The sequence below is a fragment of the Hemiscyllium ocellatum genome, chromosome 21, assembly GCF_020745735.1.
Source record: "Hemiscyllium ocellatum isolate sHemOce1 chromosome 21, sHemOce1.pat.X.cur, whole genome shotgun sequence".
In the NCBI taxonomy this organism is placed as follows: domain Eukaryota; kingdom Metazoa; phylum Chordata; class Chondrichthyes; order Orectolobiformes; family Hemiscylliidae; genus Hemiscyllium; species Hemiscyllium ocellatum.
Genome location: NC_083421.1, coordinates 36,691,151 through 36,707,604, shown reverse-complemented (window position 1 = coordinate 36,707,604; position 16,454 = coordinate 36,691,151). Strand labels below are relative to the sequence as shown.

General features: G+C 40.6%; 1 protein-coding gene across 1 annotated transcript in view; it reads left to right on the top strand.

The window, feature by feature from the left end:
- cacna1ba (calcium channel, voltage-dependent, N type, alpha 1B subunit, a) overlaps positions 1-16,454 on the top strand; it is a 600,961-nt gene that overhangs the window by 206,430 nt on the left and 378,077 nt on the right. The window contains exon 4 of the mRNA XM_060841327.1: positions 13,880-13,971. Coding sequence (XP_060697310.1) covers positions 13,880-13,971 — 92 coding nt within the window. The remainder of the gene's footprint in view (positions 1-13,879; positions 13,972-16,454) is intronic.

Genomic DNA, 16,454 nt, shown 5'->3' with positions numbered 1-16,454 from the left:
TTCCTGCCAAACCTTTTTTGTGCCCCCTACTGGAGCTCCTTTCTCATAAGCCTGTAATCCTCTAAAGCTGTGCTAGATCTTCGCTTCCTCCACCTTATGTAAGCTACCTTCTTCCTTTTGATGAGAAGCTCCTCTGTTCTCATCATGCAATGCTCCTTAATCTTACCCATTCTTGCCTGTCTCAGAGGAATAAATTTGTGCATCACTCGCAACAACTGCTCCCTTAAATAGTCTTCATATGTCTGTTGTGCCCTTTCTGTGGAATGATTGCTCCCTATCTGTACTTCCCAACTCCTGTCTGATAATGTCATAATTTCCTTTTCCCCAATTAAAAATCTTACCTTGGTAACTGCTCCTTTCCCTCTCCAAGGCTATGGTAAATGTGAGGAAATTGTGGTCACTGTCACCAAAGCGTTCTCCCACAGCAAGATCTGACACCTGTTCTGGCTCATTGCTGAGCACCAAATCCAAAATGGCTTCTCCCATCGTCGGCCTGTCTACATACTGAGTAAGGAAACCCTCCTGAACACACCAGACAAAAATAGCTCCATCCAAACCATCTGCACTAAGGAAGTTCCAGTCAATATTGGGAAAGTTGAAGTCACCCATAACAACAACCCGCTATATCTGCATTTTTCCAAAATCTGCCGGCCTATGAGTTCTTCAATCTCCTTACTGCTATTAGGTGGTCTGTAGAAAACTCCCAATGAGATGGCTGCTCCCTTGCTGTTCCTAATTCCACCCATACTGATTCAGTAGACAAACCTTCCTCAACAACCTTCGTTTTTGTATCTGTGATGCACTCTCTGATTAGCAATGCTACACACCCTCCTCTTTTTCCACTCTCCCTGTTCTTTTTAAACATTCTAAACCCTGGAACATCTAGCAACCATTCCTGCTCCTGTGAAATCCACGTCTCCATTATGGCCACAACGTCATAGTCCCAAGTACTGATCCATGCTCTATATCACTCTTATTTCTGACATTCCTTGCATTAAAACAGACACATTTTAACTAATCTCCTTTGTTTCATAACGTGAAAAACCTTCCCAATAGATTCATTACACCCTGTCACTGCCCCATCTACAACAACCCCACTCTCAGATATGTAGGTCTGGTCCCCTTCGCCAAACTAGTTTAAACCCTCCCACACCATACAAACAAATCTCTCACCCAGGGCATTTGCGCCTCTCCAGTTCAGGTGCAATTCATCCTTCTTGTACAGGTCCCACCTTCCCCAGAAGGCAATCCAATGATGTAAGTATCTGAAGCCCTCCCTCCTGCACCAGCCTCGCAGCCACGTGTTAAGCTACACTAGCTGACTGTTCCTCACCTCACTGTCTCGTGGCACCATTAGCAAACCTGAGATTACTATTCTACGCATCCTGCTCTTCAGCTTCCAACCTAACTCTCTGTAGTCACTTTTTAGATCTTCAATCCCTTTCCTGGCTATATCATTGGTGCCAATATGTACCACATTTTCTGGCTGCTCGCCCTCCCCCTTCAGAATCCTTTAAACCCAGTCGGCAACATCCCAGATCCTGGCACTGGGGAGGCAACATACCTTCCGGGAGTTCCATTCCTGACCACAAAATCTCTTGTCAATCCGTCTCACTATTGAATCCCCTACCACTAGCACTTTTCTATTCTCCCCACTTCCCATCTGAGCCTCCGTGCCAGGCTCAGTACCAGAGACTTGGCAACTATTGCTTTCCCCTGGGGGGCCATCCCCACCAGCAGTATCCAAAACGGTATGCTTATTGCTGAGGGGAACAGACACAGGAGATCCCTGCTCTATCTGTTGGTTCCCTTTCCGCCCCTGATTGTAACCCAGTTGTCCTTATCCTGTGTCTGAGGAGTGACCACCTCCCTGTACGTCCTCTCAATTTCTCCCTCAGCCTCCCAGATGATCCACAGTTCATCCAGTTCCAGCTCGAGTTCCCTGACTTGGTTTTCGAGGTGCTGGAGTTGGGTGCACTTTCCGCAGATGTGGTCAGCAGAGACATGTTTCATGTCTCTCAGGTGTCACATTCTGCAGGAAGAACATGCAACTGCCCTATGAGCAATACCCTGCTAATCTGAAAGCCCATACAGAACTAAAGAAGGAAGAGAAGAAAGGAAAAAGAAATGAGAAAACCTGAAAACTTACCGAGTTTACATACTCTTAGTAAGTTTAGAGGTGGTGGGTGGGAGGGAGGCCCTATGGTATAGGGTATCGGGTTTAGATCTCACCCACTTAAAAGCTTCCCAGCAGCCCTCACTTCTCTCCTCCCTCTCTCCTCGCTGCTGCGTTCAAAAAATTTTCCAAGAATTGAGCCAATAAAGAAAAGCATGATACAATAACTTGCAATCTTTCTGCAACAGAAAGGGCTTCAAACTCAAAAAGCCGGAAGACCAAAAAAGGCCAGGAAACAAAACTATGAGAATTTGGGAATAAATATCGGAAATAAAATGAAATACACTGGATCCACTCTGCTTTGTAGTTATCAATTCCAAATTAAACTAATCAGGAATTGCAACAGATTTTAATTTACATCTATTTACATTTATTTATAGAACTTATTGTCATGTGTACTTTAATGAGAAAACTACAATGAATAATATATGTCACCCCACCCCCATGATGCCTATATTAATAACAGGAGTCATAATTAAATACATAAGCAACAATAAAAGTAAATTTAAAACAAAAGTTTATCAAAGTTGACCAGGATTTTAATAGTTGTTACCCATTGTCTCTGCTGGTTTTGGATTTAGAGCCTTGATTATAATAATACCATCTTGACACAGAGAATTTAGGCAAGCCCAAATGTCATTAGTTTTTCATCATTCTTAGTTTTGGTAGATACGGCTGTTTTAAGAACGCTTAAGTATTTTGAGAAGAAAATGGAAGCTACTTGTGGTTTCTTTTCAGCGAGTGCTCACAAATGCACAGTTCATGAGATAACAAATCTGCAGCACTAAGGTTAAAAACAACAAGAATGTAGTAACAGTTCTTAATTTCTGCTCTTGCAGCTTTGCCAAGAATCTTTCAAGTGGAGCAGACATGACACTGTAAGGTTTGGAGAGAAATGTGTGCTACCATTTATAGAATCTGCCTACTTTATCTTTCTCACTGAAGTGTAATGGCTGCTGCTCACAGACATCTTCAATTCCCCTCAGTGCTTTCCTTGGCAGTTGGTGTTCATGTTCTCTCATCCAGAGGAGGAGGGTAGAATATGTAATGACAGATTGATGTCTCTGAAGGTTTACAATTTCTCAACGGGGACTTCATCACTTAGAAAACAAAGAAAAGCTTGATATGATGGTGTCAGAAATCTTACGTTAGTTGTCAGGGACCCACTATTCGTAACAAATTGTTTCAGAAAGTAGAATCATAGCAACAGGGTAATTCTGCCTCATTTTTATGTATTTACTTCAAGCTTGTTAATATATATTGATTTCAGAATCTGAGTGACAGAAATCAAATATTGCTGAACTTCCACAAAATGTCCGCTTTCTGCTATTGGAACATCACAAAACTATGAAGTGTTAGTCATGTTATTCTATATTTTGCATTACTTGTAAAAATTATTCCGGGTAATATTGTCCGTGATGGCTTCAAATTCACTTTGTATTGGCAAATCTAGTGTATGCATGTTGGCCTTGCTCTACTGTGCATTACTTTCCATAATGAGAATTTAATTGTGGACTGTTTCATTCCAAAGGAAAATTGGCTAAAAGCAAATGTGAAAATCAATAATCTAAATTCTGGAAATTGACAGCAGTGACAAGCCACAACCATGATCAATGCGCTTGGAGATTTGAATGAGTAACTTCCAGTAATAAAAAAAGAAAATGCTGGGGAAACTCAGCAGCTCATAGAGCCATAGAGATGTGCAGCATGGAAACAGGCCCTTCGGTCCATGCAAGTAAAAAGTGAGGTCTGCAGATGCTGGAGATCAGAGCTGAAAATGTGTTGCTGGTTAAAGCACAGCAGGTCAGGCAGCATCCAAGGAACAGGAAATTCGATGTTTCGGGCCACAGCCTGATGAAGGGCTCTGGCCCGAAACGTCGAATTGCCTTCGGTCCATGCGACCAGATATCCCAACCCAATCTAGTCCCACCTGCCAGCACCCAGCCCATATCCCTCCAAGCCCTTCCTATTCATATACCCATCCAAATGCCTCTTAAGTGTGGCAATTGTACCAGCCTCCACCACATCCCCTGGCAGCTCATTCCATACACGTATCACTCTCTGTGTGAAAATATTTTATATCTTTCCCCTCTCACCCTAAACCTATGCCCTCTAGTTCTGGACTCCCCTATCCCAGGGAAAAGATTTTGCCTATTTACCCTGTCCATGCCCCTCATAATTTTGTAAACCTCTGTAAGGTCACTCCTCAGCCTCCGATGCTCCAGGGAAAACAGCCCCAGCCTGTTCAGCATCTCCCCATAGCTCAAATCCTCCAACTCTGGCAACATTCTTGTAAATCTTTTCTGAAGCCTTTCAAGTTTCACAACATCTTTCCGATAGGAAGGAGACCAGAATTGCACGCAATCTTCCAACAGTGGCCTAACCAATGTCGTGTACAGCTGCAACATGACCTCCCAACTCCTGTACTCAGTACACTGAGCAATAAAGGAAAGCATACCAAATGCTTTCTTCACTATCCTATCTACCTGTGACTCCACTTTCAGGGAGCTATGAACCTGCACTCCAAGGCCTCTTTCTTGAAACATGCATGTAACGAGAGAGAGCGAGAGAGAGAGAGAGAGAGTTAACAATCCAAAGAAAAGTCATATCAGACTTGTAGCATTACAAGTTCCTCTCTGAACACATGCTGCCAGACCTGGTGAGTTCCTCCAGCACTTTCTATTCTTATTTCAGATCTCCAGCATCCATAGTATATTGCTTTTATTTGAGCAATTTCCAGTGTTAGTGCAGAGACTTAATTGCATAAAGAAATAAGTTACCTCCTTGCCCATGTTATTGTAACAAATCCACAGGGCATTTGAAAGCTGACTTTCTGTCCTTGGAGTAGGGAACACTACCACTGCACCACAAGACCCTAAAATCACCTAGAATATTAACAGCAGGATAGATTTTTAAAAAATAACTTGTTCAGACTTGTTACATGACATAGCTGGAGCACGTGGGAATTTGAACATAGTTTCCCTACCTCTGGCCAGGATAACCTATCACAGTGCCACAAGAGCTCCTATCTGTAGCTTGGTATATATTATTTGTCTTGTATGATGTGTGAGAGAATTGAACCATCGTATTAATTGTCCCAACCAGATGGCTCAATTTCCTCCACGCTATGTGTCATCAGCACCAAGCACATTTTTGAGATTTTTTTTGTCCACTATGTTTCATTAGATTAGCACACAATTGATTTATTTCAAGCCTTGTGAATGGTTTACAGTCTTAGTTTTTAGCAAAATATCAGTTGGAAGCATGCTATATTCATTAAACATCACCTCACTTCTAGAGTGTTCAAATTGTCCCAATAGCATGGCAACTGTTTCCCAAAGCATTTATGCAAATAGGACCTTTTGAGCTTTCCATTATATTGTGACTGGTTTACAATATGGCATTTGACTTGGATATTTTAATATTATCATTAACTAAAATGTCATAACAAGCAAACACCAAATCTTCAGGTGTCCTTATCTTCCAGAAAAACAAAACCAAAGTATTAGACAGTGGGAGTGAAGTAAAACAAGCACCTAAATAGATTAAAAAAAAGATTTAGCCAATTGCTTTAGTTTCAGTTATTGCTTCTTCAGATGTAACAGGCCTTTATAACAATCCACGGTGATATCTACTGGGATTTTCAAATGGTTTCCTGATAAATTGTTGGATTATATTTTCCTTTTTCTTTTGGGGCTCAAAATTTGGGAATTAAGAAGAAGAGACAATTCAGTAGTTATGGGGAAAAGTGGAGTACTCTACAGTATTTACAATGGCAAGAATGCAAGTAACATGCTAAACATCATTTCAGTGAGAAACAGGACAAACAATTTAGATCTGATTAAAGCTGCTGAGATTATTCAGAAACTTGCCACAGGTGGAGCAATAGCTAAGAAAAATGACGTAAAGCTTTTGAGCAAACTGGATTAAATTTAAACAAGATTTAGTGTTTAATTGTTGGTTATCATTTAACTGCTGCATTCTTCATGGCAACACCTCTACCAATCAGACCCACTTGCTAACCAGTGTTTTCTCTTCATAGAGATGTTGCCTTCCTTTTACATTGGTTTTCTTGTGAATTGCCCTGATGAGTACTAAATGAAAAGCTTCAACAAATGTCTCTTGTCACATGCGTTGTATACCACAAAACTACCAGCTGCAGGATACAGATCCTCACAAAGAATTCTTCACAGATAACTTGCCATTAGATGAAATTTTATATTTCCTTTAAATGATGAAGGGAGGAAAAAGTTAGATAGGAAATGAATTGGTATGTTGTTTGAGAGAATTTCAACATTTCCTGAAGCTTTGAAGCAGTTAATCTGTCTTCTCTATTAGATAGAGTTGTGACTGACATAGATTAGATTAGACTTACAGTGTGGAAACAGGCCCTTCGGCCCAACAAGTCCACACCGACCCGCCGAAGCGCAACCCACACATACCCCTACATTTACCCCTTACCTAACACTACGGGCAATTTAGCATGGCCAATTCACCTGACCCGCACATCTTTGGACTGTGGGAGGAAACTGGAGCACCCGGAGGAAACCCACGCAGACACGGGGAGAACGTGCAAACTCCACACAGTCTGTCGCCTGAGTCGGGAATTGAACCCAGGTCTCAGGCGCTGTGAGGCAGCAGTGCTAACCACTGTGCCACCGTGCCGCCCGGTGGAATCTACGTGGAATTACACAGATGTTGATCATCGAAATGTCAATATTTCATGTAAAACTTTCCATGTAAACCAATAGTTCTAATCATGTTGATCTACCTGGTTTCCCTATCTCTTCAACCCATTATCTCTCAGTTATTTATCCAATCTGATTTTCGACATGGACATGTTTTCTGCCTCATTGGTTAACTTTGCAAGTAAATTTTGCACCTTCACAATTGCTTGTGTTGATTCGCCTACCCTGTTTTCTAAATTTATTATGTTTTATGTTATATCTATTGTCTCATTCTTGATTTCCCAGCTTCTGCAAACAATCTGATTCTACTGACGTTGAACTATCCCTTCACAATTCAAAAAGCTTCTATTACATTGTCCTACCATTTCTGTCTTTCCATTTATTTCCTTACAATTTGGCAGAAGTCTTTTCATTTTGTGTCATGTTCTTTCGAAACCTTTAACTTCTGTCCTATGGTGCACTGTCAATAATGTATGTGTTACTCCTAATTTACGATTTTATATAGACCCATTAGTCTATAGACCCATAGAACCTTGCTTTTTATGTTTCAGACTGTCCAAGAATTAGAATTCTACTAGACTTTTTTTAATAGTGTTATCAACCTGAACTCTTAAGTGTAGGAAAAAAAACGAAAATAATTGGAAAATTTAAATGAGCAGGAGAATACATTCAAACACGTGAATGTAAATATCTGAAAAAGGTAGTGATATGAGCTGCAGACAAAATCTTGCAAGTCCAATTGTAGGAAAAATGCCCCAGTGTCAATTTCCTTGTTCAAGGCAACATCCCCAGCATGGAGGCAATCATTACAATCTATCAATCATCTGTGTTGGATGGGACATACTGTTGGCATACCTGACTCAAGACTTCCAAATTAGGTTCTTTACTATCATGTTCATCACAGCAAACATTGCCCAGGATGAAAAAATAACAGTACAAGGATGTCATCAAAAACTCTCTGGAAAAAATTGCAACATCCCCACCTTCTCAAGGACATCCCTAACTCAAGATCACCCAAACTGGCAAAGAAACATCTGCAAAAGTGCCTACCAATTTGAGCACCTCTGACAGGCGCAGGTGGAGACAAGTGCAAAGAGTGAAAGGAGTGGGTAGAAACCCAAGCATCTTACTCATCCACCTGTTCAAACACCACTGGCCCCAACAGTAGCAGAGTGTGTGAACCAAGTGTTGGACTGTTTTAGTCACTCTGAGACTTATAACCTTGGAGGACAAAAAGTGACACTTGGTCTCAAGAGACTGTCTGAGAGAGTAGAGTTATGGTGTGTTGGGTTCTGTCCCAGATTTCCCCCAGAGTCTAATCCTAGTTTCAAAGAGAGATACTGAATAGAGATTTAGGGAGAAATCGAGCACCTTAGATTGATATTTACTGGTTTCCTGCTGGTTCACTTCCATCCCAGAGATAGGCTATGACATGGTGAGAATTGGAACTTGAGTAAAAAAATCTGTTGGAGATGCACTAAAAGATTAAAAACTTGTATCCTCATGGAAACTGCTCTTTAACATGCATTCTATATTGTCCTAGCCTTTTCTGATGTAATTCTCCCAACGAATGAGTAAAGTGTTATGTAAGTGTTATTATCTGAGATACAACATATGCATCAGATCAAAGCGAGAGTTAAATGTTTCGTTCACACTACGCAGGATCCATCAGGGTTTGTGTTGACTTGACATCTGATATTTCAGCATTTAATTTGGAATATTTGCATTTCATATTTAACTTAAAACCAAAATGCTAGATTTAACCAAAGGAACTGCAAGATTCAGCTCCAGCACAAGAAATGTACTCAGTGTTTACTCTGCAAAAACCTTTTCAAATGTAAAACATTGAAACGGATTTGGATTTGCACAGGATCGGGAATCAGAGACTTTCTCATATACCCTTTCCCTAGAGGGCTCCGTACATGGTCAATAACCACTCTATGTACCAATGTGGTTAGTTGTAAGTGGTGACTGTCTTTTTTTGAAGTATTGGTTACTTGACAGCTGTTGGAGTTATAAAGTGGAAGAGACACTTGCACGCAACATAAATACTTTTACATAGTACTGATGGAGAATAATTCCCTTTCACGCAAGGGTAGAAAAAAAACCATATCCTGACTGGACTCTGCAAGTGCCCTTTCTCTTTATTCTAAAGTTAATGTGCATTACAAAACTACACTTGATAGAAGTTATGCAATGTACATTAAAGAATTCTGCTTAATCTTGTTGTATTGTTTATTGACAGAAGAACCAGATGTGAGAGAACTGTTTTACTCTGGGGAGGCACTGCCTTTAGTGGAAATAAGTTCAGTTGTAACTTTCAAAATGGAGTGGAGTAAAGACTTGAAGAGATAGCGATCAGCAGAGTTCTGGGGGCAGAGTGGTGAAAAATGGGAAAATTTGTAATTATATCATGTTTTTAATGATCACTAGATGTCTCAAAATGCTTTACAAAGTCAACAAAGTACTTTTATGGTTTGGTCTCCATTAAATTGTATGATACATGAAGACAAATTTGCAATCAGCAAAGGCCCTCAACAGCCAATGTGAAAAAGTCAAGGTTATTTCTTTTTGTGATGCTGAATGAGGGATCAATCTTGACCAGGACACAGGGGATGCTGTTCTTCAAAATAATGCCATAGGAACTCTTGCGTTCTCCTGAGCAGAAGATGGTGTCCCGGGATATGTCTCATCCAAAAGGTGGAACCTCAAACACCTCCCCCAGTAGTGTACTAGAGAACTGATGTGGATCCTGAATCTACAAACTTGTAACTCAGAGCATTGCCATGTGAGCCACAATCAGCCAGGCAGAGGGGTGAGAGTAGTGAACAACTCTTTTAAAAAGGAAACGCAATCCAAATGTCTTGTTTTGTCTAGTATAATTCATATGTCCCATAAATATCTATTTTATATTACTTCATTGAGTACAGAAGTTATTCAATACTTTTTATGCTCCGCAGTGCAGATAAAGCTTATGATACTTAATGTTCACACAATTTATGAAGTAAACCATTCCTGGAAATACTTTCACTGACCATAGTCTCCCTAACATATTCAGTATTTGTTACGCTGGAGGCAAATTTATTTCAAAAAGGAGAAGAAAAATTGATCAGCATCATCGATAATAATGTGCAGTGCAGGCCTTCAAAGTATCAAACAAAATTTGACAGCGGGCCTCATGAATAGTTAGGCTAAAGGAACAAACCCTTGGCCGAAGGGATATGTTTCACTAAAAACTTCATGGAGCAGAGAGAATGGTGGGTAGAAGAGTGTCGGGAGACGATTTCAATGTTCAGCATTTCCCTCATGAGGTCTGGGGTGTTCGCACATAATATATACTGCTCACATCAGGTCTCTGTGCTGCCGCAAAAGTACTCTCCAGTGCTGGGACTTGCTGGGATTCATGCACCAGGGACCATCTGGGATTCATGCTGCTGGAACCCTCTGGGATTCCTGCTGCTGGGATTCATGCTGCTGGGATTCTCATTGATTCAAACTGCCACTACTCTATTGAAGCCCAGCTATGCACTGGGTCCATCCACAAGTAGTTCATCAGTCGCTGCGGTGGAAGGGAAATTGAAAAGTTAAGCTTTTGAAGACACATAGGTGGCAGGGGTGACACTTCATTGTAAATAGAGCTCCTCAATTATAAAGATACTGCTATTTTACATCATCGCTTGTCTGATTGACTGTCTTTGTAACTGTATGAATCAAGTAGCTCAGCCATCTGTCCTGAGTGCCTTACCATGTTAGAATCCTGTCTAATGCTCAGTGTAGCATTACATCTTCTCACTGTTCAATGTGGGAGCATCACATGTTGGAAAGTCTTTGAACAGTTGAAGCCTTACATTTTATTGAGCCACAGACAGAGCTTCATTGTCTCCTGGGAACCAACAGGGTTGCTTGACTTTCAAGAAATGATGAATTTGTGATCAATGAATGATCACTAAACCTATCTATTGATTTTAGATTACTTACAGTGTGGAAACAGGCCTTTCGGCCCAACAAGTCCACACCGACCCGCCGAAGCGCACCCACCCAGATCTAATCCCCTATGTTTACCCCTGCATCTAACACTATGGGCAATTTAGCATGGCCAATTCACCTAACCTGCACATTTTTGGATTGTGGGAGGAAACCGGAGCACACCCACGCAGACACGGGGAGAATATACAAACTCCACACAGTCAGTCGCCTGAGGCAGGAATTCAACCCGGGTCTCTGGCGCTATGACGCTGCAGTGCTAACCACTGTGCTACCGTGCTGCCGTGGATACATATGTAACTTAAGTGCTATCTTACTGCTAGTGTCTGTCATGCTGGAGGTGTTGTTTGTTCTGCACAGTGTCCTCATCTTCATCCTCGGAACACTACTGCAGCCCTCCCAGCTCTTCACTGTTCCTCACATCCTCTCTTTGCCTCCTGCAGTTGTACAGTGCACAGCATGCAAAGCTTAAGTGACACACAATACCCTAAGGTCACCTGCCTCAGGTTAATCAAAACTTTGGAATCTCAACTTCAGGAGGCCTATTATCTACTCTATGATGGCCCCAATTGAAGAATGGACTGCATTGTAGCTACTTGCAGTCAAAGTCAGGGAGTTGCATAACAGAGTCATCAGCCATTTTTCCAGTGGATAGCTCTTGTCTCACAGTAACCATCTGTATAGGTCATCCAGTCCTTGAAATAAAGCAGGAACTTGAGAGATTTCAAGGATATAAGCATCGCACTGTCATAGTGAATAAGCAGCCTGTTATACACTGTACCTGATTTAATTTTCCATTCAAGTTTTGGACAAAAATGTAGGAGTAAAACAGGCTTAAAATTCACTAAGTGTTATTCGCTATGCATATTGTATTGATTCAAAGAGTGTGGTGCTGGAAAAGCACAGCCGCTCAGGAAGAATCCGAGAAGCAGGAGAATTGACATATTGACATTTCGAGCATAAGCTCTTCATCAGGAATGATGGCGTGGCCCAAGAGGGCTGCAAGATGAACAGTTCAAGAGGATCTTGGGTGGGGGGGGGCTGGAAATGGGGAAACTGGTGAAAGTCACATTGATCCCGCATGGTTGGAGGGTCCCAAGGTGGAAGATGAAGTGTTCTTCCTCCAAGTGTCGGGTGGCTAGAGTTTGGCAGTGGAGGAGGCCCAGGACTTGCTTGTGGGAGGGGGAGTTAAAGTGTTTGGCAAAATGGTGGTGGGGTTGTTTACTATTTCCCATCCCCCTACCTTATCCCAGATCCAACCTTCCAACTAGGCACTGCCCTCTTGAACTGTCTTACCTAACAATCGTCCTTCCCACCTATTCGCTCCACTCTCCTGATCGACCTGTCACCTTCAGCCCACACCTTCATCTACCTATTGCATTCCCAGCTACCTTCCCACCCCCTCCCATTTATCTTTGCTCCCATGGGCCACCTCTTCATTCCTGATGAAGGGCTTATGCTCAAAATTTCGACTCTCCTGCTCCTTGGATGCTGCCTGACCAGCTGTGCTTTTCTAGCACCACACTTTTCAACTCCGATCTCTAGCATCTGCAGTCCTCACTTGCTACCATATTGTGTTAATTGCCTATTAACTATAGCTAAGTATGTACAAGTGGTGGGTATTCTTTTGAGCCTTATAAAATTACACAGAGATTAAAACTGAAATTATTGAATTAGAACATGAATGTTTGTAATGTATAGCTCTGTAAATAAATGTAAATGTATTGCTGAAAAAAAGACATGTTTTTGAAGCTTTGTATTTGTACCCATCAGGACAATTTGCAAGAACAGCAATGTAATGAGAAACTAACATATATACTATATGAGAGGAAACTGCTGATTGGCCATTAGAATTTGATGAGTGGGGGTGTTGCTATGGAAAATGCATCTACTAATGGTAGCTGATAGTTAACTGTCAAGCTTCGTTTAAATTTCAGAGCCAACCTGCTTGGTTTAAAATTTGAACAAAGCCTAGTATTTAGGTGTTGATCATCATTGACTTGTGCATTCTCTATGGCAATGCCTCTTCCAGATTCCATTTTCCAAACAGGAGAGATTAGGACTGCAGGTGCTGGCGATCAGAGTCGAGAGTGTGGTGCTGGAAAAGCACAGCAGGTCAGGCAGCATCTGAGGAGCAGGAAAATCAATATTTTGGGCATAAGCCTTTCATCAAGAAATTCCTAATGAAGGGCTTATGCCTGAAATGTTGATTCTCCTGCTCCTCGGTTACTGCCTGACCTGCTGTGCATTTCCAACACCACACTCCCGACTCCATTTTCCAAACAATCAGCATTGTTCTCTCATGCAATATAGTTTGCCCTCAAACTGATATTCTTGTGAATTGTCCTGATGAATGCGAAACAGAAAACTTCAATAAAATATGTCTGTTTTTGGTAATACTTAAGTTTTGTACTACCAAACAACTGAATGTAAAATAATGTAAGCATTGGCTCCAGTTCCAGCCTTAACTAACCTGAATTCCTGAAACAGAACATGTTTAACTGTTGCCGAGGACCAATTCCACTCCCAAAGTCACTCGGTATTTTTGTATTGGTTTTGTGTCAACAGCACCCTCAAGTGAACTTGTCAAATTCATCAAGAAAGCCTGCTAAGCCAACTCAGTGAGAAAATAACAATGTTTCTGGCAGCCAGCCAGAACATATGAACTTTTCACAAGCATGGCTTGAAAGATATATTAAAGCAGCTTTTCCCTCGCTCTCTTCCCTCACTCACTTTGTCTTGATCTCTCATAAGGATTGAGCACGTAATGGATTGAGATATATCAAGCCATTACCTAATTGGCATGTCAGTTCTGCAAAACCGTGCCTACCCAGCAGAAATTAACATAAAAGATCCATCAAACATAAAAATTTGAATAAATTGATCGGAATTTGTAAATACTATCTATTCTTTTTAAGTACAATGATGTATTTAAGTACTGTGTATACTCTAAGCTGATTTTATTATGTTTCTGTGTGGTGATTTTACAGGGAAGTAAATATTCTAATCTTTATCTTTTATCTTTGCGCAGGATTTTAGCCACTGTTGGAACGGACTTTGATCTGAGAACGTTGAGGGCCGTCCGAGTTTTACGGCCATTGAAACTTGTATCAGGAATTCCAAGTATGTTGAACAATTAGCTTCCATTATTTTTAAAATTTACTTTTTATGCCTAATATTATAGGTTCTAGATTAACATTTTTTAAAACTTCGTTATTCAAGTTAAAAAAATGTGCATGAAATGCATCTGTAGAATCTATCCCAGGGTGACACAGTAGCTCAGTGGTTAGTATTGCTGCCTTATAGTACCAGGGACCCAGGTTCGATTCCAACCTCAGGGAACTGTTTGTGTGGAGTTTGCCTATTCTCCCTATGTCTGTGTGGGTTTCCTCCTGGTATTCCGGTTTCTTCCTGCAATCCAATGATGTGCAGGTTGGGTGAATTGCCCATAGCATTCAGGAGTGTGTAGGTTAGGTGCATGAGTCAGGGTGAAATGTCGGGGAATGAGTCTGGGTGGGATACTCTTCAGAAGGTTGGTGGACTTGCTGGGCCAAGACACACAGTAAGGATTCTAAAGAAATCTAGTACTGTTGAATTTCTCCTCAGTCCACTCCTATTTCATGTTTACACACCTCCCCTCAGTAGTATCATCCAAAATCACACCATTTGTTTTCTCATGTAGATTGAGTACACTGAGCTGTACCTCACCAGTTTCTTGACTCCTCCACCCTTACTAAATTATAGGACTGCGTTTCCCATATTCAATACTGAATGAACAGAAATATCTTCCTATGAAATATTGGAGGGACCAAAACAATAGATTTTTGTTCAAACATAATCCCCTGGTAACTGCCTCCACTCCTGCTCCTGCCAACAGTCCAGGGTTAAACCTGTTAAAGATGAACTTCTGATCACAAATCCATGCCTTCTTAAGACTGTCTGTTTCCTCCTGCCCTGATGTTGCCTCTGTCTTAGATCATCCACTGCTAAAATGCTGTCGCACACATTTGTTACCTTTTGACTTGATTATTCAGCACCTTATCATTGATCTTCCATATTGTATGCTCGATTAATCTGAAGTCCTGCAAAACACTGGTGCTTGTATCTATTTATTTACCAACAAACCCCATCCTCTCTGATGTACATCAGCTCTTGTTCAACCAAAGCCTTGGTTTTAAAATTTTGAAACATTTATATATTAAAGGCACTAGACAAATGCAAGTTGCTATTATTTTATAGTCTTCAAGAACACTTGTTTATTATTGACACTAGAATATCAAGGTAAAATCTATGATGTACCATTATATTCCTAAACTTCTTTTTCCCAATGGTCACTACTTTTCATCATCAGTAATAGTTTTCAAACATAAGTAACCCATTCTTGGTTCTCTTGTCATTGCCTAATTCTATTGTGTTTAAACTCTTAATCATCCAAAACACATATAAAAATGCATAATTGCATATTGTTAGAAATCATTTGTAAAGGTGCAGTGAATCTCTTATTGTTTGGCCAGTTGATAGTAAAAATACAAAACTCATTAACATCTTTTCCTTTTCACCCAATATATGCTAAAGAGATAACTTTGGTCAAATTTAAATTCCTAATTATTTATATATTGTTCAATTATTTGCAAACTGAATTCTTCTTGTAGCATCCTTTTCATTCTGCTAACTGCTTTCAAAATTAAAATGGAGAAACAAGAATGCCCACATTGTTGAGACACATTATTAATGATTATCAATGCAACTTAATTTATGCTTTGGATCTACCTTTTTCAGTAACACTTCATGGAAACAATTTTTCCTCTCTATGACATAATATATTTGAATCCTTAGCTGCTCCAGACTAATTTGCATCCGGCTTCTTGGCTGCTACCACAGGCCAGGAGCAAGCAAGCACTTTCAATGTTAGAATTTGAAATAGCATCTCTAGTTGAGCCCAGGAGACCACCATCTGTTCACAATACTTCACTAGGGAAGGAAAACGTGTCTGATGCATGGGAACTTGTTTGAATGATGTTTGGGTCTTGGGTCTATGTTTGAATGATGTTTGGTTCTGAGAATGGATAAAATATAACAGAGCTTGCTTCCTATATATAACTGCCAGTAATGTGGCTCAGATAATAACTGCAAATGCATTGATCAACAACATTTTGACTAACAACGTACATGCGCTCTCGTTACTTCTAATGGCATACTAGGAAATAATTAAAAACTACCCAAGCCTGGACAGTTTTTATTCACTTATCTGGGGCTGAATACGAATTTGGGCTCAGAAGTGAATGGTTAGTGTGTGACTGATGGAGCCCTCCCTAGTTTCACTTGCATTGTTTTCCACATCAACAGCAAATTGCATTTGTATCCCAGCTTTAATGCAGTAAAATTACCCAACATGCCTCATAGGAGCATTATTGAATACATTTAAGACCAAGCCACATTTGTCAGTGGGACAATTGACTGAAAGCTTGATCAAAGACGTAGGTTTTAAGGAATGTTCTTGAAGAGGAGATGTAGAGGGGTTTTGTTTCCGACTGAAGCAGGTGAAAACACAGCCACTAAAAATACAGCAATTAAAATTAGATTGTTCTAGAAGTCAGAATTGGATG